Source organism: Chiloscyllium plagiosum, chromosome 4 (genome assembly GCF_004010195.1).
Source record: "Chiloscyllium plagiosum isolate BGI_BamShark_2017 chromosome 4, ASM401019v2, whole genome shotgun sequence".
NCBI classification, from domain to species: domain Eukaryota; kingdom Metazoa; phylum Chordata; class Chondrichthyes; order Orectolobiformes; family Hemiscylliidae; genus Chiloscyllium; species Chiloscyllium plagiosum.
The window spans coordinates 129,263,961-129,287,047 of NC_057713.1; the positions used below are offsets into that span (position 1 = coordinate 129,263,961).

General features: G+C 36.7%; 1 protein-coding gene across 11 annotated transcripts in view; it reads left to right on the forward strand.

Annotated features, from left to right (window-relative positions):
• Positions 1-3,123: 3,123 nt before the first annotated feature.
• eya1 (EYA transcriptional coactivator and phosphatase 1) overlaps positions 3,124-23,087 on the forward strand; it is a 223,187-nt gene continuing 203,223 nt past the window's right edge. For 2 of the 11 annotated variants that reach the window (XM_043689212.1, XM_043689214.1), the window contains exons 1-2: positions 20,030-20,218; positions 22,094-22,221. In XM_043689212.1, the coding sequence (XP_043545147.1) occupies positions 22,098-22,221 (124 nt within the window). In that variant the 5' untranslated portion in view covers positions 20,030-20,218; positions 22,094-22,097. Of the gene's footprint in view, positions 3,226-4,881; positions 5,123-20,024; positions 20,219-22,093; positions 22,222-23,087 lie in introns of those variants that run through there. The other 9 variants (XM_043689209.1, XM_043689210.1, XM_043689216.1 and 6 more) reach the window with 9 other exon arrangements.

Sequence of the window (23,087 nt, forward strand, 5' to 3'; positions counted from 1 at the left end):
TACTTTTGTTACTAAAGTGGATAACCTCACTTTTATTCACATTATACTCCATCTGCCATGCACTTGCCCACTCACTCAGTCTGTCCAAATCACACTGCAATATTTCTAGATTATTCTCCCAGCTCACCTCTCCATCTATACATTTTCAGACATGACATTTAATTCTCTCCACCGAAATTGTCCACAAATATCGTGGATCGCTGGGATCCTTGTTCAAATCCCTGTGGTAGCCTACTCGTCAATGCCTGCCATTTGGGAAAAAAAAGTTTATTCCTAATCTTTGTTTCCTGTCAGCTAACCAATTTTCTGTCCATCTCAATACACTACCCTGAATCCCAAGTGCTTTCATTTTACACATTAATCTCTTATGTGGCACTTTGTTGAAAGTCCAAATTAACCACATCCACTGGCTCCCCCGATTAGCTCTACTAGTTCCACCTCAAATAAATCCAGTGGGTTTATCAAGCATGATTTCCCTTTTGTAACTCCATGCTGACTATATCTGATTTTATTACTTTGAAAGTGTTCAGCTGTAAAATTCTTGACAATGGACTCTGGCATCCTCCCTATCAATATCAGACTCACTGATCTGTAATTGTCTATTTTGTATCTACCTCCCTTTTAAAATACATAATGGGGTTACATAAGCTACCTTCCAATCTGTGGCAATTGGTCCAGAGCTTAAAGAATCTTGAAGGAAGACCACCAATTGCTCAAGTACTCTAGGAGGTAGATTATCAGGCTTTGGGGATTTAGCAGACTAGTCAGTTTTCTTATAGTTATTCAAAGTCATCGAGGCATTTTCTTCATAATGATAATACAGGATAATTTAAAAGTATCTTATTTGTTAAATTTTATGTTTCTGTCTTGATAGTATTGTATCTATAATCCTTAAAACATAGCATTGGTTATTTAAGAAAGAAAGAAATCTAACTTTTTAAATCATTACATTGCACATTAATTTCTTGTGTGTTCTAAGGTTTTCACAATTGACTCTATCATAAATCTTACAATACAAATGTGGATTGAAAGAATCTGGTTTTACATATTGTTATATACTTTAGTATTTTAACATCTCTATCTGCACAAACTTCATACATGACAATTACAAATAATAAAAAATTGTAAAACATATTTTTCTGAGTAAGGCCTGAAGTTTATTGACTTTATAAACGTTTGAGCTTATTAATTTCAAATCTGAAAATGAGTTAATTGTCTTCATTTTGAAAACTTCACAGTTAAATATACACTTTGTGGGATAAGCACAGTAGTTATTTAAACTACAGACTTGTTTGAGGTGAGAGAGGAAAGATATAAAAGAGACCTAAAGGGCAACTTTTTCATGCAGAGGTTGGTACGTGTATTGAATGAGCTGCCAGAGGAAATTGTGGAGGCTGGTACAATTGCAACATTTAAAAGGCATCGGGATGGGTATATGAGTAGAAAGGGTTTAGAGGGATATGGGCCAAATGCTGGCAAATGCGACTAGATTAATTTAGGTTATCTGGTCGGCATGGACAAGTTGGACCGAAGGGTCTGCTGTACAGCTCTATGACTCTATAACTTGTTAAGTAAAGTAATTTAGAGTAATAGAGTCATAGAGATGAACAGCACAGAAACAGACCCTTCGGTCCAATTCGTCCATGCCAAGCAGATATCCCAATCTAGTCACACCTGCCACCACCCGGCCCACATCCCTCCAAACCCTTCCTATTCATATAGCCATCCAGATACTCTTTAAGTGTTGTAATTGTACCAGCCTCCATCAATTCCTCTGGCAGCTCATTCCATACATGCACCACCTTCTGCATAAAAAAGTTGCCCCTTAGGTCCCTTTTAAATCTTTTCCCTCTCACTCTAAACCTATGCCCTCTAGTTCTGGACTCCCTACACCAGGGAAAAGACCTTGTTTGTTTATCCTATCTTTGCCCGTCATGATTTTATAAACCTCTATAGGGTCACCCCTCAGCCTTTGACGCTCCAGGGAAAACAGCCCTAGCCTATTCAACCTCTCCCTATTGCTAATTTGATCTGTAAAATATTGCTTTTGTTAATATTAAGCCAGTTTGCCATGAAGCAAGTTTGAATGGTAATGCATTGGCATTGAATGAGGAAAATTAACAAGTGCTCAGCTGGAAGGAGTTCTATAAACGCTATCATTGAAAAATAAAATAGTCAGATGCCTAGATGCTTATGGTCCCTGAAAAACAACTGACTAGGTTTTTTTGGGGGGTGGGGGATGTGGGTGCACAGGGTGGAGAAGGTGAAGGGAGTTGGATCATTCTTTATTTCATTGACAGTGATGTCTTTACCTAGCCTGCCTGTGGAACTTAATCGTCTATGGATTGAGTTACCAGTCCTTTGAAACAAGGATGAGTTTTGACCTTGAGACCAAAGAGACATCAAGCATTGCAACGATTTTGTTCTCTTACATTTTTTGTTTTCTTTACTTGCTGAGCAATGTTAATTCTGTTTGAACAAAGAACATAAAAGTAGGTTAACGCTGCTATTATTGTAATTAGCATACATTAATAAAATCAAACAAATGTGCAATTCTAATTTAAGGTTCACCTTGTTCCTTGCCTCTTTTGATTTTAAAAGTGATGAGACTCATAATATCAGAAGTCTTCCAATTTGTTAAAGTATTCCCTTTTATCAGAACTTTTCGTAATTCAGCACAATTCAGTATAAATAATTGTTTGTTTCAGATAATCTAATGGCAAAGGCATTTTTTGATGGTTGTCTTATTGTTTTGATCAGAAACACAACTTTTGAACAAATGCTGCTTTTTCAGAAAGACTTTTTCTGCAGAAGAACATTTTCCATGCCTTCTTTTTTTAACTTGAACCAAGTGAAAGCTCAACTTTACCACGTAGCAACCCAACCAAATCGTGGCTGCGGCAATGATTTTGAACCGCAAAGCAGGGCTGTCTCTTAACAGAGATTTCCATTTCAAAGCACCAGGTCTCTAGCTTTCAACCTGGTTGACCATATATGGCTAGGTGAGTATCCCAGAATGCCTTAGCTGCACAGAAGCAAAACAAAATCTTAGGTGTGTGTAACTTAGAGGGAACTTACTAAACATTCCAATATTCTAAGATCGGGAGTGTGTTTAATCAGCGAGCGCACAGAAGCGGGTGTCACTTTGGGAAGGTACATTAGCAGGAACTGGACTAACGTGTGACAATTACACCCTTGTTGCTGTATTCATAAGTTGTGTGAAAGGTAAGTGTTGGACTGGCAGCTCTCAGCATAATGTGATTTTCTAATTCATTTGTATTAAGCTCCAGTTGTTTTTAATTAAACTCAGTTTTGCTATTAAACTCAGTTTTGCTGTCATGCACAAAGTGCGATCGAGAGTGGCATTTCGTATCAGAATTGTTTGTGACTCGTCTGATTTTTCACTTTGTTCACAGAACCTCAGTAGCACATGTCACATCAATATTGTGACGGCACTTACTTTGTTTGCCACTTTACACTCTGGTGTTTGGATGTTTACTCAGAGAGAGAGAGAGAAAACCAGTGCCCTGGGTTTGCCCAGAGCTGTGCATTAATTACGCAGAAGGGAAGACTTTATTATGTTTTTGTTTTAAATATATACGATCTTACATTGGGAGGGGATAACTGAGCAAAATATCTTATAAAATTTGAAAAAGGCACAATTAAACGGCTATGCAAGCGCACATTTCAAACCGTGAAATAGTTTAATTTGAGGTAGAGATATCAGAAGTGTTATAGTGTGTGAAAAGTTCTCACTTTGTTTATAGTTTCATAAAAACAGTTGGAAATGTAATATCTTCAACAGCTAAGAATAAGGAAATAATTCATGGGATTTAAAAACGGTATACTACTACCTTTATTTCCTTACTGATATATTTTGGTTTTCAATGTATATTGGAAAAAATAACACAATAAATATTGCAAAGCAATTTGTTTTAATTTTCGCGACTTAATCATTTCTTAAACAAAAATGTAATAAGTCGGCATTTACTGGTACAGGAACATCGTTTAGTTAATCATTTGATGGTGCGTTCTATGCTTATTTCAAAATGAGCTGATAATGTTGAAACCAAAACGCTGTAGATCTCAAATGTTTTGTGTCACCAGAGATAATGTGTTGCACTTATACATTGTAAATATATATCTAGTGCATGTATAGAGAGAGAAAATATTTTGCAATATTGCAATATATGTCCAGCATTCTTTTGCTTGGAAAATACATCCATAAATTGTATTTTATGTGAATGTGATTTTAAAATGTTCCCTCATAGTATTTTGGCCTAAATTACTAAACATATTTGCATACAGGCCTGTGAGAATGCTAAATTGCTTTCTTCATTGTTGTATTTTGACAGATCTGGTAAAACTGTGTGGAAAGTTCCAGTAGCTTTCAGTAAACACTGGACAAACATATACTTGCTGCCTGTTGCTGAAATACTTGAGTTAGGTCAGACACTCAGCTGTTTATTCAAAAACTGCAGACCTGTTCATTTACATAATGAATTTATTTAAGCTACTAAAAGGGACTGGGATAACGCTGTGCTGATTTCTATTGTTTCATTTAAACCAGTGGAACTGGATGCAAGGGGAAAAGCTGTGGTTTGCATTACAAAAACAAAAAGCCCCGAGGCAGCTTGGGCAGAACCACAAGACTGAGCAAACAAATAGGAAGGATAAAGCTTTTGCCATTTCTTTGTCTGTGGATCAGTGATATTATCTGCTGCTGTTTAATGGGAAAAGGTACATTGCTTAGAGCACTGACTTAAGTGAGGGTTGGTGCTGCAGTTTGCTGGTAGCTGTGTACTCCCAAGTGTCATTTCCGATTCTAAGTCTTCCTGTCAAAGTCCACCGTGGGTTTTTTTCCCCCTCTTTGTAGAAACTGCTAAACTCAGACATTCCCCAGTCAGAGTCTGCAGTGGTGACTGGAGTGCACTAACCCAGCTCTGCTCCAACCTTCTCAACTGCTACTATGTTATTTGCATATAACTTGGACAATTGGTGCATTGAGTACAGAGTTTCACATTATTTGGGAAAAGGATTACACTGGGAAATGATGGTTTATTGAATTCAGAAGCTTGAAGGGCATCTAGAAGAGTTCGGGAGGATTTGCATTTAAGCTGCTGTAAGTACAAGTCTAAATCAATGAAATTGCATTGGACTGCCAGCAGTTGTCCAATTCTGAGGCATGAATAACCCTTCTCTGTATTTGCCCTGGAGACTTAGTAAAGAAAGGCCTAGCTTATGTTTTAAATGGTACAGTGTTTGTACATAATAAGGTTTAATTATAATAATTAATCAATAATTATGTGTGCGGCAGAGTGAATATCCTTAAATGTAGAGCGACTATTACATTAATTTGTAGAAATATTGGTTTAATTTAATATTGACATAACATGCCTGTTACTTCCATTCATTGCTAAGGTTCATTTCCACACATTTCTTCTCAACTTCTGAATTTAAATGGCACCCCAGAGCAGGTGAACGTAGCCTTTTTTGGGGAGTTGTTATACTGATTTGCTGTCGATGTTTTCATTTACGATTAATAATACGATGAGGGGAAAAATGTTTGATATCTTGCCTTTGACATATGCTCCCTTAAATATACACAATGATCCATAAAAGTATATTTCTCAATGAAAATGAGTGTTATAAATTTGAAACTGAGGAATTTCAATGATCTTGTCAACCCTGCAAATCCCTTAATAAGTTTAAAGTTTTCTTGCACAAAGCAAAATACTAGATCCCCATAGAGGCCATTTCAGAGCAGAATAAATAGTGTCCTAAATTAAACCATTTCCATTTATTAGGGTGTCATTATGCTGAACATATGTCAAAAATGCTTACAAATAAATTGAATTTGTTTTTTACGTATGTTTGTGTCGCAATATAATTTCTGATATGGTACATTCTATGGGCCATGTTTCGATTTGATAGGAATTGCATAAACACAAAACATTAAAATTTTATTGTATTATTAATAAGTAGATTTAGTTACAATTTCTTTAAGTCATAAGCTATCATCACCATTCTTTTTGACTGTTGCTTTGTTAATTTTGCAGCTTGATATTACACCATTTGTCGATGTTCTTTGAAAGGTATCTTTATTTGTATGGATTAAGTTTCCCTTAATGTACTGTTTATTTCATATTTTTCAGTAGAACTCTTTAAATGCATTTGTCACATTCACCATGTTTTTGTCTTGAAATGATGGAGACATAATCTTAGTTTGTATAGCCAACTGTAAATTTATGTGAGCATGAGAAAAAAAAACAAATTAAAGCAAACATTCTTTTACAAAGGGGCAGATTTGAAGGAAAGAGGTGCTACCCGCTGCAAGAGTAAATATTATCAAATTCACTTTAAAAGTGAAAGTCAAAAAGTATTGTGAATGATTGTTGGTTATATTAGAAATGTTGCCTTTTCTTAAAAAAAAATGCGATGCCAAACAAGTATAAAAATAATAACTAACATTAAGCTAGATAATCTGTTTGATTTATATTTCTGTGTTGTAGTCTGCCTAGCAGTGTACGTTTGATAAATATTTGGCATAAAACAATACACTGTAATTGCAAACTGTAGTCCCATAAAAGCTAATAATTAAGGCAAGGTGGAATAGTTTTGTTTCTGATATATATATTTGCACTTCATCCCTGAGGTGGCTTATGCAAATCTCCTTAAATGTGAGAATATTTTTGCAAACGGATATCAAAGACTGTAAGGTCCTCATGTGGCAGCCTTAGAAGTAATAAATGGTTTAGATTCGTGGCAAAAAAATTACTGGCAGCTGGATGTGTAGAGGTGCTAGCACCCTGTGGTGCCCTGACTGCTGTTAAGGGTTAGAATTAATTTACTCCTTCTGTCCAGATTCCTTAAAATCTACTTGGAAAGTGATTTATAAGAATGAATGTTTGCATTCAGGTGTCGTTTTATACCTTAATATTTTACTCTTCTGACGTGCAAACTTTGATAGTTCATATGTACATGAAAACACTGAAGGAAATTTTGATAGAAGTAAAGTATATGCATACTCGTTGAAAAATTCTCAAAAAAGGTGTTTCTTAATCGTTGTAGCATACTAGATGCTAAGAAATAATCTTTTGAGAAGCTGAACCTCGTATGTGACTAAAATTCAGAAACTTTACCTTATTCATATTATTCAAAACTGAAATGTCTGGGTATTTAATATTTTATGTTGTATTTTACTTGTAAATTGAAGTTACGATTTTTGGAATTTAAACACTAAGCGAAAGAATACCTTCTCATTTTCTACCGGCTCTGCGGTAGGGAAAATGTGATAAAATGTCTACCTTAAACCTTGTTTGATCATCTCTCAAAGCGTTTCCCTTCTGGAAATAATTTCTGGGGTTGAAGAGCACAGCATTAACAGATTTAATGTAGCAATTCAGGCAGATGGCTAAAACAGTATGTCAGATTCAACAAAACAAAAGAAACAAATTGGAAATGTTCATGGCTGTGGGTCTACAGCAAATTACTATTTAAAGAGAAATGATACTTTAATTAAAATAATTGCAACTGAGCTAATGAATTGTTTATTTTACAAATGTTGTTTATTCTGTCTTGTGGCTGCATTAGGCTTTTGAGTTTTTTTGTGAGTGAAGGTACTTCATTGATTTCAGTTAATATTTACTGTTTTTGTCAAGTTGCAATATGTTTTTAATTTAATGTTTAAACATGAAGAAAATGCGTTGAAAACAACTTGCTTTTATTTCTTCTTTTATTTATGAAGTGATCATATGGAAAAAAAGAAACCTTTAATATATTAACCAATACTTGGTTACAAATATCCTGATTGCTTAGTTTTTTCAACATCTTCAAAATATTTGATACATTTTGAGCTATAAATTTTGTTTTGATCTAAATTTTACCTAATAAAATACAGTAATTTTATGTTTCATCATTTTATCAAATTACGTTCAAATTGCATCTCGTTTGAAAATGAATTCTCCGAGGATATATTTTTCTTGGTTATTGTGGAAATTCAGGTGGGTTTTGAAGTTTAGTTAGTTTGAAGTGCTGTAAACTGATCTTTTCAAAATGTTGACGTTTATTTTTTACTGCATTGGAAGAAGTACAGCAAGATGTGTGCATCAATAATCAAGCACAAATGATGTAGAGATATTTGGATTCGAATAAATGAATCAGGTCGAAGTACCCATGGATATTGTTATCCCTCTATATCTTTTACTCACTAACATATTTTATTAAAACTGATACTGTTTATTTCCAATTGCTATGTTACTATAATTCATCAGAATTTAAACAATTAAATAAATCAGAAGAAAATTGTCATGTGGAAAACTGAAGGTGTAGAATCTGTGCCGAAAAGCCATTTTTATTATCCAGATAGTAAAACATCACATTCAGAAATAAAACGGGACCATCATAAGGACATGTTTGATTATAGACTTGAATGAATTTGGATGTAATTTAGGACAAAAATATTGAAGCTGAACAATTTTTTTAATGGATAGAAATAATTGTGTTGCTGCCCCAACCAAAACATCATGAAGTGTAATAATACTAAGTTGACAAAGAACAATGTCAATGTAATGTAAAAGCAAGTTACTAAAACTTGATATACGTTCATATTATCATCATAGTTCTCTTGGTTTGCAAGAATATTTTGAATATTTGAACCTTCTGCAATATTACACCTCTTTTGAAGCACTTTGAGATATTTGTCCAAATTAAAGATACTGCGTAATTGCAATTTGCAGTTTTTATGCCAACAAATTCAGGAGAATTCTTTTAAATGTATAATGTTCTAATTTAAGTTCCAAAAAGAATCAAAAATCCATGCGAACCTTCATACTGATTATTGCATCCAGTATGTTGAAGTACCATTCTGTATAGAAGCTTACACTGGTAAACACTTAGTGTTTATTAGTTCTATTAGTGAAACTAATTCCTTATCAGAAAAAAAGCAGGAGATTAAAATATTACCATGATGAATAGGATCTCTCTAAATTAGGTTCATCACAGGTGTTAGACCTTGGTAAATGAAACCATCTGGAATACTAACACATTCCAGTTAAATGACCCACTGTCTATATTCTGTTTTTATTGCAGTTTAATAAAAAAAATCTTTGTTTTGATAGTCTAATATATTTAAAAGTAAAATTACCAAGCAGAGCGAAACACTTAAAAAAAAGTATAAACAGGGCTGTAAGAGTTGCTTTGTTGAATTGATGGCACTTAGAATGCTTCATCTCCTCTGGCTTTGTACTGAAAACATCAAAGAGTTACTGGGTTCGGGTTGAATTGAAATGCACATCAAAGATGCTGAATGCAGAGTTTTTAGACAATACTCTGTTAGCAAAGGATAGATTTCTTTGTGCTTTAGAGCCAACAATTTCTACTCACCTGGGCCATATCACCTGCTAGCAATTTGTATTCATTATTGCAGAAGGACTAGTGTCACTAGATGTAGCTCATACCTTTACATTGTTAATATGTGTTGTGATATAGTGAAAGTTCTTAATTAAGTACAGAAACTTACTTAAGTCAGGCAATTCCATTGGATCTTCACAGTAAGCATCATAAAAATATGTATTATAATACAGTTAGAATGTCTTTTATAAAGTCACATTTTTAGGGGAATCATAGAAACACTATTTTCTCATTTTATAAATGCAGTTTTACAAATGCCTCTGTAATTGAATGAAATGAAATCACCACTGGTTTACTAGCACAAAGTTGTTGCTACATTTTTCATCTTACTAATGATAAGTAAAGCAAATTAGCCAAAACAAAACTATTCTCATTCTTTTCACTGGGCTATTGTCTTAATCAATATAAATGACGAATATTTAGTTCATCCTGCTGTGGAATGTACAAAATTTCCTCTAAAGACAAAAGGGAAATGAGGTCAAACTTGATATTCCAGTAATGAGCAGGCTTTCCAGTACAATAGTTCTTCTATTCATTGTACAGCTGAAGGTGCGGAACATAGGAATAGGCAGAGGCCATTCAGCCCTTTGAGTCTGCTCCGCCATTCAATGAGATCATGGCTGATCTGTGGCTTAACTCCCTATACCTGCCTTTGGCAAATATCACTTAATACCTTTGCTTAACAAAAAATTATCTACCTCAGACTTAAAACCACCAACTAATTTAGCATCAACTGCCATTTATGGAAGATAATTTCAAACCTCTATCACCCTTTGTATGCAGAAGTGCTTTCTAATGTCTCAACTGAATGATTTGGCCCTCATTCTCAGACTGGGTCTCTTTGACTAGAAATAGTTCTACAGTAGTTGCTGGACTTCTGTCAAGTGATCAATAGATATTATGCCTTGATTTATTATCAATAAGAACTGTAATAAATTTACATTCACATTTTGTCATGCTGCCTTTACTAATATCATATTGGAACCTTCAAAATGATAGAATCATAAAATCCCTTCAGCATAGAAACAAGTCACTTGGCCCATGGAGTCCACACTGACCCTCTGAAGAACATCTCACCCAGACACAAACCCTATCCCTGTAACCCTGCATTTCCCATGGCTAATCCACCTAGCCTGCATATGTCTGGACACTATGGGCAATGTAGCATGGCCAATCCACCTAACCTGCACATCTTTGGACTGTGGGAGGAAACTGGAGCACCCAGAGGCAACCCACGCAGACATGGGGAGAACTTGCAAACTCCACACAGACAGTCACCCAAGGGTGGAATCGAACCCAGGTCCCTGGCACTGCGAGGAGCAGTTCTAACCACTGAGCCCTATCAATGTTAAGTAGCAATACTTTGTAGTTCTAAAATACTAACGACGGTATTACATTGTCTTTACTATAAAATAATTTTATTAGAGCTGTAATACTGTTTGACTTGAGAACAGTATAATGAGGAAAATCTGCAATACCTCTAACATAACAGTGGAGTCTATAATTCAAGAATGCTGAGGAAGCACTTTTAATAGTTTACAGCAATTGTGAAGAGATCAATTGCAATTTTTTTGAATAGTAAGAAATATTATTCCATGTGACCTGATGACCCTTAACCTTGAAGCAGAACCAACAGAAAAGAAGTTAAAATGCAGAAGCCTCTTGGCCAATAACTGAGAAGACAAACAAAGAGGAGATAGGAAAACTAACAATCCGTTCCACATGACAGACAGAGAGAGAAAACAGGCAGATACAGAAAAATGGAACACACTGAACTGTTGTGAGGAAATGGGTCTGTTTTCTGTGTTTGACAGAAAAGGATAAATAAATTCTTAGAGGCACTGTGTTGACTAAAAAGGACTAAAAGTTGGGAAACTGTGTCAATAGTTGAGATGCTAACGAGCATGGTTTCTTTTACCCCAGAAGTGCCAAATTGTGCCATGGTGTTGTTGGTTGGTTGAGAAAGAACTTTGGAAAACTACACCAACAGGTTGTCATGATATGAAGAAGAGAGACATCAGAGAAGTTTGTCGTGTTGTTGATAATCCAACCTGTGAATCTCGAGCTGAAAGCTTCTGTCAGATAAAAATCTTTTCTGTTGTGGAACTGTGGAGTTACATAGTGTCAAGTGTGTGGGAAATGATATGGGTGATGGTGGTTATTTAAGAGGTATCAATGTTGGATTGACTACTTGAAGTGAAATTTACCTTTTTTATATAAAGTATCACTTGCCTATTAATTCACATTTAATTCACATTGGTTCTGAGTCATTTAAAGCAGATGTTACAAGAAATGAACTCTTTTGGATAATTTCTTCATTTGGAGTTCATTCAGTAATTCTGGCTATTTTAGTTTCTCATTTCCCCCATGGCGATTGTAACAAACTAATTACTCGATTTTACACAACCAAAGTTTAACTCCTTTTTGCCAAATTTAGTTTGGTTTGATTGAGTAAAAATTGCAGTCAGTTAATAAGTAAAGTGATGACAAGGCTTAACTAACTTTAATTATTTGCAGCTAAATTTAATATTGTTTACTCTTTATTCTTATTCAATTCATTCAAATGTACAATTTACAATTAGAGTCATAGAGTCATACAGCTTAGAAACAGACACTTTAACATTGTGATTTTTAAAAATCAGTATCTGCCCTTGAAATAGGACATTCACTCAGTGAACAAATGATTAATAAGCAGATTATCTATTTATGAAAGTAATTAGCCTGCATTTTACATTGCTGATAGATTTTTTTAGTTGCATTGTTACAAAATGTGCTGAGCTAGTCATAGCATAATTCATAATTTTGAACCTGTATTTATCTATTTTTGTTGAATTGAAAACTGTCAATTAGGTCTCAGTTTATCTCAATTTTTCCTTTATTAGACAGGAATAAGGATGTATTTTAAGTCAAATTAAGAAAGTAAATGAGTATCTCAGTCTGTAATTTCCTCCAATAGTTCTTTGGCAGACTTCCATACTGTGAGAAGATGATTTACAACTTGGTGATCAATGCCGTATTAAAAATTGCCCGTATGGCTGAGGAACTGCACTGTGGCAAGGCAATCACTGCTGAGCATAAAGCTTGGGAGCAGAAGTGGGCCATTCAGCCCATTGAATCTGTTCCACAATTCAATAACATCGTGACTGATCTGATAATCTACAACTCCACTCTCCAGCCTTTTCCCCATTGTCCCTTCATTCTCTTACTGATTAAAATTCGGTCTATCTTGGACTTGAATATGCTGTACATACTCGAGTAAAAGTGAATCTCATGTAAATGTTGACCCCCTATTTGTGGATAAAACATCTATAATTTTCCATATATCTCATGTAAAAGTTGACTCTAATTCTTCACCGATAACAGATCAACATTTGTGAGGCAAGGTATTAACCTGTACATAAAAGTTACGGCTACAATGATCAGTGAGACTGTATGAGAGTCAAATGTCTGATAACTTTTTTTATCAGAAGTAAAAGCTTAAAATGTTTGAGTGAGAAGTTAAAACAACAGTAGGTGAGAGAAAACTGAGGGAAATGTTCGGATTTGGCGCAAAAGTATAAGACGGATCAGGTCAGAGTCAGGTGAAAGCCTCCCTTTGTGTGCAGCTCAGCTGAGCTCAGTTCCCCATAGCACTCATATTTTGGACTGGAGCATGAATTGCACCCCCTCAAAAGTAGTATCCATGTAATAGTCAACCCCATAAATTTAACCTTAATAAAAGTCTAAAAACATTCAACTTTTACCTGAGTATATATGGTTCTTATCAACCCATCCTCCACAGCCCTCTGCAGTTAGGGATTACAAACATTCACAACCCTCTGACAAAAGAAATTCCTCCTCTGACTGAACTTGGAGACTCCCTCATTCTGAGATGATGCCTTCTGGTCCTAGTCTGTCCTGCAGAGGGAAAGAACCTTTCCACATCTACACTGTCCAATCCTATAAGGATCTTATATGTTTCAATAAGGTCACTTGCCATTCTTCTGTATTTCAGTGGGTATAGGCCCAACCTACTCAATCTCTTCTCATGAGACAGTCCCTTCATATCGAGGATCAGCCTAGTGAACCTTATCTGGACTGTTTCCACTGTCAATGTAAATTCCCTTCAAGACAAAGGATGCAAAACCATTAACATGATTCCAGCTGTGGTCTGACTAGTGCCTTGTATAGCTTTAGCAAAACCTTGCTACTTTTATACTCCATTCCCTTTGAAATAAAGGCTAATATTCTATTTGCCTTCATTATGACTTGGAGGTGCCGGTGTTGGACTGGGGTGGATAATGTTAAAAACTCACACCTGATTTCCTCCCACAGTCCAAAGATGTGCAGGTCCGGTGAATTGGCCATGCTAAACTGCCCATTAGTCAGAGGGAAATGGGTCTGGATGGGTTACTCTTCAGAGGGTCGGTGTGGACTTGTGGGGCCGAAGGGCCTGTTTCCACACTGTAGGGAATCTAACCTAACCAATAAAAAAAGGCTATAACCTGTTAGACTTGAACCTGGTATTGTGTGATTTTTAACTTTGCCTTCATTATGACTTGCTGAACTTGGATGCTAGCTTTTTTGTGGCTTTTTTGTGCATGGATGAGGACTCCCAATTCTTCCGTAACATACTGCGGTCTGTCTCAATTTAAATAACATTCAGCTTATCTGTTCTATTCCACCAAAGCGCATGACCTCACATTTCTCCTCCTTGTCTTCCATCTGCCAGGTTTTTGAATACTGCTGCTTAGGTAACCTGTTTATCTCTGAGGATCTGTGTCATCCTCAACACGTGCCTTCCCACCTATTTTATTAAAGATCACACAACACCAGCTTATAGTCCAACAGGTTTATTGGGAAGCACTAGCTTTCAGAGCGCTGCTCCTTCATCAGGTAGCTATTCAATACAACATATTGAACAAACCTAGACTGCTGTTAAGTAAAGCGTCTCAGTTGTATGACACTATGATTGCTGCATTATCTGGATTGACATGACACCAGTTGTTAAAGTTCACTTGAGAATGTAACTTTAAAAAAGGTCTGCGATTTACATATGAAAGATAAATGCATTAAGGATAAAAGGGTAATTAGGGAGACAATAGTGCTCCTCAAAGATCCTGTGTGGAGTCGCAGGAGATGGGGCAGATACTAAACGAGTATTTTGCATCAGTTTTTACTGTGGAAAAGGACATGGAAGATATAGAATGTAGGGAAATAGATGGTGACATCTTGAAAAATGTCCATATTGCAGAGGAGGAAGTGCTGGATGTCTTGAAATGCATAAAGCGGATAAGTCCCCAGGACCTGATCAGGTGTACCCTAGAACTCTGTGGGAAGCGAGGGAAGTGATTGCTGGGCCTCTTGCTGAGATATTTGTATCATCAATAGTCACAGGTGCTGGAAGACTGGAGGTTGGCTAACGTGGTGCCAATGTTTAAGAAAGGTGGTAAGGACAAGCCAGGGAACTATAGACCAGTGAGCCTGACATCAGTGGTGGACAAGTTGTTGGAGGGAATCCTGGGGGACACGATGTGCATGTATTTGGATGGGCAAGGAGTGATTAGGGATAGTCAACATGGCTTTATGAATGGGAAATCATGTCTCACAAACTTGATTGAGTTTTTTGAAGAAGTAACAAAGAGGATTGATGAGGGCAGAGCGGTAGATGTGATCTATATGGACTTCAGTAAGGCATTCGACAAGGTTCCCCATGGGTAACTGGTGAGCAAGGTTAGACCTCATGGAATACCTGGTTTAACTAGCCATTTGAATACAGAACTGGCTGGAAGGTAGAAGACAGAGGGTGGTGGTGGAGGGTTGTTTTTCAGACTGGAGGCCTGTGACCAGTGGAGTGCCACAAGGATCGGTGCTGGGACCACTACTTTTCATCATTTATATAAATGATTTGGATGTGAGCTTAAGAGGTATAAGTTATAAGTTTACAGATGACACCAAAATTGGAGGTGTAGTGAACAGCGAAGAAGGTTACCTCAGATTACAACAGGATTTTGATCAGATGGGCCAATGGGTTGAGAAGTGGCAGATGGAGTTTAATTCAGATAAATGTGAGGTGCTGCATTTTGGGAAAGCAAATCTTAGCAGGACTTATACACTTATTGGTAAGGTGCCTAGGGAGTGTTGCTGAACAAAGAGACCTTGGATTGCAGGATTATAGCTCCTTGAAAGTGGAGTCACAGGTAGATAGGATAGTGAAGAAGGCGTTTGGTATACTTTCCTTTGTTGGTCAGAGTATTGAGTACAGGAGTTGGGAGGTCATGTTGCGGCTGTACAGGATATTGGTTAGGCCACTGTTGGAAAACTGCGTGCAGTTCTGGTCTCCTTTCTATTGGAAAGATGTTGTGAAACTTGAAAAGGTTCAGAAAAGATTTACAAGGATGTTGCCAGGGTTGGAGGATTTGAGCTATAGGGAGAGGCTGAATAGGCTGGGGCTGTTTTCCCTGGAGCATCGGAGGCTGAGGGGTGGCCTTATAGTGGTTTATAAAATCATGAGGGGCATGGATAGGATAAATAGACAAAGTCTTTTCCCTGGGTTCAGGGAGTCCAGAACTAGAGGGCATAGGTTTAGGGTGAGAGGGGAAAGATATAAAAGAGACCAAAGGGGCAACATTTACACACAGAGGGTGGTACATGTATGGAATGAGCTGCCAGAAGAAGTGGTGAAGGCTAGTACAATTGCAACATTTGAAAGGCATCTGGATGGGTATATGGGCTAGGTGCTTGCAGGTGGGACTAGATTGGGTTGGGATATCTGGTTGGCATGGACGTGTTGGACTGAAGGGTCTGTTTCCGTGCTGTACATCTCTATGACTCTATAACTGGAATCAACATGTTCATTCTAAAAGATGAGAGACTTAACAAACAATCCAGGTCTCTTTCAATATATAATTTCAGTTGCATCACACTGTAAACGTTTGCTATAAATTCTGTGTGTTATGATCTTATACTCCACAACCACCTGATGAAGGAGCAGCGCTCCAAAAGCTAGTGCTTCCAAATAAACCTGTTGGACTATAACCTGGTGTCGTGTGATTTTAAACTTTGCCCACCCCAATCCGACAGCAGCACTTCCTCATCACAACTATTTTATGTCATCCACAAACTTGACTATAGTACATTCTGACTTGGAGGTGCTGGTGTTGGACTGGGATGTATGAAGTTAAAAAAATTGCACAACACCAGGTTATAGTCTAACAGGTTTATTTGGAAGCACTAGCTTTCGGAGCACTGCTCCTTCGTAAGGTGGTTGTGGAGGTTGTACATCAGGTGCTGTACATTCTATTCGTTAGTCAGTCCTCTCTCCCTGTTAATATACTACCTCCAACACCATGGGCTCTTATCTTATTAAGTAGCCTAATGTGTGATACCTTATCAAATGTATGGACAGAAGGCAAATTCACAGTTGTCATTAAAATAGGTGGAAAGTAAGTTGCAATATACAAATTTACCAATGGATATGCACAGGTTGGGTGAATAGGCAAAAATTTGGCAGAAGGTGGATAAATGTGAGGTTATCTATTTTGCTTGGAAGAATAGAAAGGGAATTTATTATCTAAATGGAAAGAAACTTCAGAGTGATTCAGTGCTGAGGGATCTGGGTGTCCTCATACATAAATCACTGAAAGCTAGTAAGTAGATACAGCAGGTATATAAGGAAGGCAAATGGAATTTTGGCATTTACTGCTAAATGAATAGAGTACAAAATTAGGAAAGTGTTGCTACAACTATATAAAGCATTAATGAGACTGTACATGGAGTATTTCATACAGTTCTCTTGTTAGAGGAGGGATATAGTTGTATTGGAGGCAGTTCAGAGGAAGTTCACTAAATTGATTCCAGTGATGAGGGGTTCGACTTATGAAGAAAGATTGGAACAGTTTAGGCCGATACTCCCTGGAGCTTGGAAGAATGAAAGGAGAACTATTTAAGGTATATAAAATCCTAAAGAGAATTGACAGAACAGAGGTAGAGAGGATGTGGGACAATCTGGAATGAGAGGTCATGGTTTAAGAATAAAGGATAGCAGGTTTAAAATTGTGATGAGGAGAAATTACTTCTCTCAAAGGTGCATCTGTGGGATATGAGCAGGTGCTGGCAGGTGGGACTAGATTGGGTTGGGATATCTGGTCGGCATGGACAGGTTGGACCGAGGAGTCTGTTTCCATACATCTCTATGACTATGACTCTAAGTGCAGTGGGTGCTGGGACTGAGTAATTTTAAGGAAGAAATAGATTTTTAGTAATAGGCTGAAGGGTTATGGAGAAGAGGCAGGAAAGTGGAGTTGAGACTGAGGTAAGATCAGGTATGAAGGTATTGAATGGCTGACCAGGCTTGAGTAGATTGAGTAGATCCTGCTCCTGGATCTAATATTCTGAGAATTCAATATATGACATCCATCGCTTTCCCTTTATCCCCATCAAAGCATTCTAGTAAGTTTCTCAAGCATTATTTCCCTTTTACGAAGCTGTGCTGACACTGCTTGATCATATTATGCAACATTTGTAATACTGTAGAATAAATAAAGATTTGTTCGAAAACCAAGTGACATTTATTTAAATTTTTGGAAATAATCTTTTCAAAATAAGATTTGATTTGATTAGGAATTGTGAAAGCAGAATAGAGAGGAGTAGCTGATATGAGTTTTGTATAGTCTTTCAGGAACAGAGGACTAGGGTCTGTTTGGAGCTGAATTATTGAAAGGAGCAGGGAATGTTGAGAGATCTGTTAATGAAGCACACGCCATCCTCAGCTTTATCCAAAGGGACAAAACACACAAAAGCAAGGAAGTTCCGTTAAAATTGATTTCACAGATGAGGAATTTCAGTCCTGTAGAAATATTGGGGAACGTGAGCTTGTTTCCCGTTGAGAAAAAAAAGGTTAAGAAAGTATTTGTGAGGGTTATTCAGAATTATGAAGGATGGATAAAGAAATAATAGTGACGCGAGGAGAAAGTGTTTTCACACAGCGAGTCTTTCTGATCTGGAATGCACAGCCTGTAAGTGTGATGGAGGCAGGGTCAGATAGACTCGAAACATCAGCTCTTTTCTCTCCTTACAGTTGCTGGCAGACCTGCTGAGATTTTCCAGCGTTTTCTCTTTTGGTTTCAGATTCCAGCATCCGCAGTAATTTGCTTTTATTAATGGTACCTCTGACAGTGCAGCATTCCCTCAGTACTTCACAGGAACAGAGGCTTTTTATCCTCCAATCTTGGAGAGCGAGTTGAATCCAATGAGAACTTTTAAGCTTTAATTCTGCAATATCTTCAGGATGGAAAATCCTGTAAACTTCATTTCAGTTCATGCTTTGAAGGAACTTTGAAAACCTTTCCATCCACTATACAATTTACAAGTCCGACTGTGACTTGTAGTTTAATTTTATTCATTTATCTAATCAGCTCTGAAATTTCTTTACATTGAGATTGATAACAAGACCTTTTGTGAAATAATTCTATCTGAGATAATTTTTATAAGTGCATCTTCATCATGAATCTTCGACCAAGATCAGTAGCCATAATGGATGAAATGTTTGTTAATGCTTTTAGGAGGGCGTGCCCTCTGTAGTATGTGCGTTAAAGATAAACCATACATTTTTAATGTTATTTTTCAATTGTACATACATATGACTACATGAATTAGGAATAGGAGTAAGCCATTTGGCCCCTTAAACCAGCTTGACCTTTTGATAATATCATGATTCATCACATTATAGTCAGGAATCAGTCAAGTGAGTCTTGTCAGAATGGCTTCTAATGTTATCAGGAAAATCGCTACTATTTCCCAAAGAGCCTGCCCAACCATTTCCAGATCATGGCTGATCATCTCCTCAGTGCCAGTCTTCCACCCAATCTCCACATTCCCAAATATCATACATTTTCCTAAGAGGCTAAAACTGTACACAGCCTTGCAAATGTCGTCTCAATGAAGCCTTATACAATTGTAGCACATGGTCCCTACCTTTATATTTCATTCCCCTTGCAATAAACAATACTCTAAATGACTTGGATAGCAAATTATGGTTTACGTGACATTTTAAAAACAGTAAAGTTTCAGGAATTTTCTTCTCATTTCTCCAATAAAGAATCTTTATTCTGTGACACCATGCCACTCTTTAATGGTTAACATTATTTGAACAATATCAGAAAATTGAATTGTAAAAATTGTCTAATATCTGGGATACTTTGGTAATGAGTTTAGAAGAATGATTAAATCTGCGTTGTTTACATATAAAAGTGTAAAGTTTAATGGCTGTGATCTGAAATACAGTACAGTGCATCTGCATAGCTGATTAAATTAACTGACATTATCAATGACAGTTCTGGAGCTCAGGGAGGGAATAATGATGGTATTTGATTACGTGAGTGGAAGGTAAAAGATCTAAAGTTGCTGGAGGTGAAATGCTTCTGTTTAATAAGTCCATTTTCAGGCATCCCCTGCTTCCAGCCAGTTTTTGCTGCTTTACCTTCACAAAGCTCCTTTACATGTGTGACTGCAGGGAGGGTTAATCCAGTTTGCAGCTGTCTAACCAAGTGATGAATCACCTTCTCATCATTTGGCTGCTTTCCCTGTTATGGGGAGGAGAAAAGACCTGTAGGAGGAAATGGCACAAAAGATCAACTGAAAGACAATGTGATTCTCTGTTACAGAGTCTCTCCTTGCTGATAAATGGGAAGAATGTTTTTTTTTCAAGCTATTGTTCGGGAATATGGTGAGCCGTAACACTTGAATAACAAGGAGCTGTTTTGTTCTTGACTGGCAGGTGAAAAAAAACTCGACCTGATTCCAATGTTTCAGATCTGCCAGGTTCCAGGTAAGAGCATTGTTGAAATTTTACCGAATGCGTTATGATTAAACATTGTCTGTGCTTGCTCTATGCTACATTCAAAAACGTAAAACTTCTAACAATGATTTCAAGAACATGCATTTCAAATAATAAAGTAAGTTTACACTAATTCCACAATACTTATTATTTATGAATACTATAAAATTTTTACATTTCACTTCTGAATTATTACTCATTTTTGTGTGCTGATTGTGCAGAGTAGCGAAATAAATTTCAAATATTTCAAGGTTGAGTTTTAATATAGCATTTGTGACACTAGATCCACAATTGTTAATATCACAGGATTTTTAAAATACTTTTGGAGTTGAAAATTTGTACAGCTGTGATAAATCATTAGATTTTAAAATAATGTGCCCTTTAATGATCAAGTGCAGAGTGAATACTGAGAATCTTGCAGATATTTTGGATCATGTCTTGCTGATACAAATCTTCCAGTTCCACAAATGATAATAAATTAAATAATCAGACAGTGCACTTACCTCATAGACTAACCTGTTTAATTGATTTGGCTTTGTGTGAGATGTGGACTCAGTCAGAAATCAAATAGATACCAGAAATGTTGTTTAACCTTCTCTGTTTTTCTTGTGGTAACTGAAGTACTCCAAATTACTACAGCAGTCTAAATCATTTACAAACTGTATGGGTGTAAATTTTAATCCTTTTCAATAGGACATGCTTAATATAATCCAAAAAGCAAACAAATCGGAAAGCATAATAACGTTTTAATGTTTTTCATGCTGTGAAGGAAACAAAGAAGCAATTAAGAGTTAAGAGCTGGAGTAAACATATATATCAAGAATGCCTCATTCCCTGTCAGTTCAGTTTGCAATTCTCAAGTTGGGTGGAGCGTTGGATGGCTGATTCAAACTAAACTTGCGTATCATTTTTGGGAGATGTCTTATTTCTCCAAAAACTTTACATCATGTCGATAATGTTAACATGAGACTTTTAAATCACATTCAAATAATTACAAAGGATGGTTTGATTATAACATCAATAAATTGAGAATTTATACTAGTTTAGATTAAATGCAGAGCATCAATGTTGAAGAAAGTTAATTACGACAAAGGCAGTTGGTGACATTTCTGTCAAGTTGTGCATGGTCGCAATTTTGATTAAACTGTTTTGAGTATTGTCACTGTTAAAAGATGGCATTTCTGAAATGCTGATTACTAGATATGGTAGTAATGTTTAAACACTAGTTTTTGTGTTCTGTTTTTTATATTATTTTCTAAGAAAGGATTTTGACATTTTGCTGATGCAAAGTGTTTTGGTTGTGCAGCATATTATATCTCTGATCACCTACCCAGCAGTTAAAACCATACATCATTTTCAGATTTGTGATTTCTTTTTAAATGTTCCATAAAAGTTAATTTTTTTTTTGGTGCATTCTCCATGGCAACATCTGTATTAATCAGAATGCACCTCTAACTAGCAGCACTCTCTTAAAAAAATACAAATACTGTTCTCCTTTACCTTGGTAAACTTCTGAATGTCCTCATGAGTGCAAGCTTCAACAAAATCTAACCTTTCTAACCAATATTTGGGTTGAATTTTTGGGTTGGAGTGGATGACTGCCAAAGATAAATGAGTGCACTTTTCTCAAAACAAGTTCCGAATGATTTAAATCTGCCTGGTGTTTAAGAACAGAAGTAGTAGGAATAGAGATAGGGCAGTTTGTCCCTTCTGAAGCCTGTACAGCCATTCAATTAAGCCATGACTGAGCTGACAGTGGCCTAACGCTGCCTGATCTTCCCATAATCCTTGGCCCCTTATAGAGATCAAGCGTGTACTTTTAAAAATATTTTTCATAAAGAAACAAGGATTATTTCTTGTTGGTAGGTCTATGGAAATGCAGGATCTAGCGAGTCCACACGGTCGCCTGAGTGGAAATAGTGAATCTCCCAATAGTCCCAAACTTGACAACTCCTGCATCAATAATAATTCTATGACACCAAATGGCACTGAAGGTAAGCCCTTGGATTTTCTCATTTTATTTGGTGCAGTATTGAAAGAAATTAGGCGACTGTGCTTTTTGTCCCCCATACACTCTGTTTTGTCTTTCAAGCTCCAGCTCTAACATTTGCTGTTTCCTCCAACATATTTGAAAATATCGTTCTTAATCTTTGAAGTACCTCTTTAGAAGGCTGTTGTAGCCAGGTGAAATACATCCTCCAGATCTTACATAGGTGGGGACATAAATCTTGTGACACACAGCAAGTTTAATCAGGCAGGCAAAAGTGAGGACTGCAGATGCTGGAGATCAGAGTCTGGATTAGAGTGGTCCTGGAAAAGCACAGCAGGTCAGGCAGCTTCTGAGGAACAGGAAAAATCGACGTTTCGGGCAAAAGCCCTTCATCAGCAAGTTTAATCAGACAGACTGATGAAAGAAAGGCTAAAGTGAGAATATTGCTCTGATTATTCATTTGAATTGAATTTATTGTCATGTGTACTGAGGCACAGTGAAAAGCTTTGTCTTGTGAGCAATACAGGCAGATCACAGAGTTAAGTTAATTAAAGGTAAACGGTGGCAAAAACAAAAACACAGGTACAGGCGAATGTTAGGAGTTTGTGAGTCCATTCAGTATTAATAGGAACAAATGCCGACTCATCGAGAAGTGGCAGATAGAGTTTAGTTCAGGTAAATGCGAAATGCTGCATTTTGGGAAAGCAAATCTTAGCAAGACTTATACACTTAATGGTAAGGTCCTAGGGAGTGTTGCTGAACAAAGAGACCTTGGAGTGCAGGTTCATAGCTCCTTGAAAGTGGAGTCGCAGGTAGATAGGATAGTGAAGACGGCGTTTGGTATGCTTTCTTTTATTGGTCAGAATATTG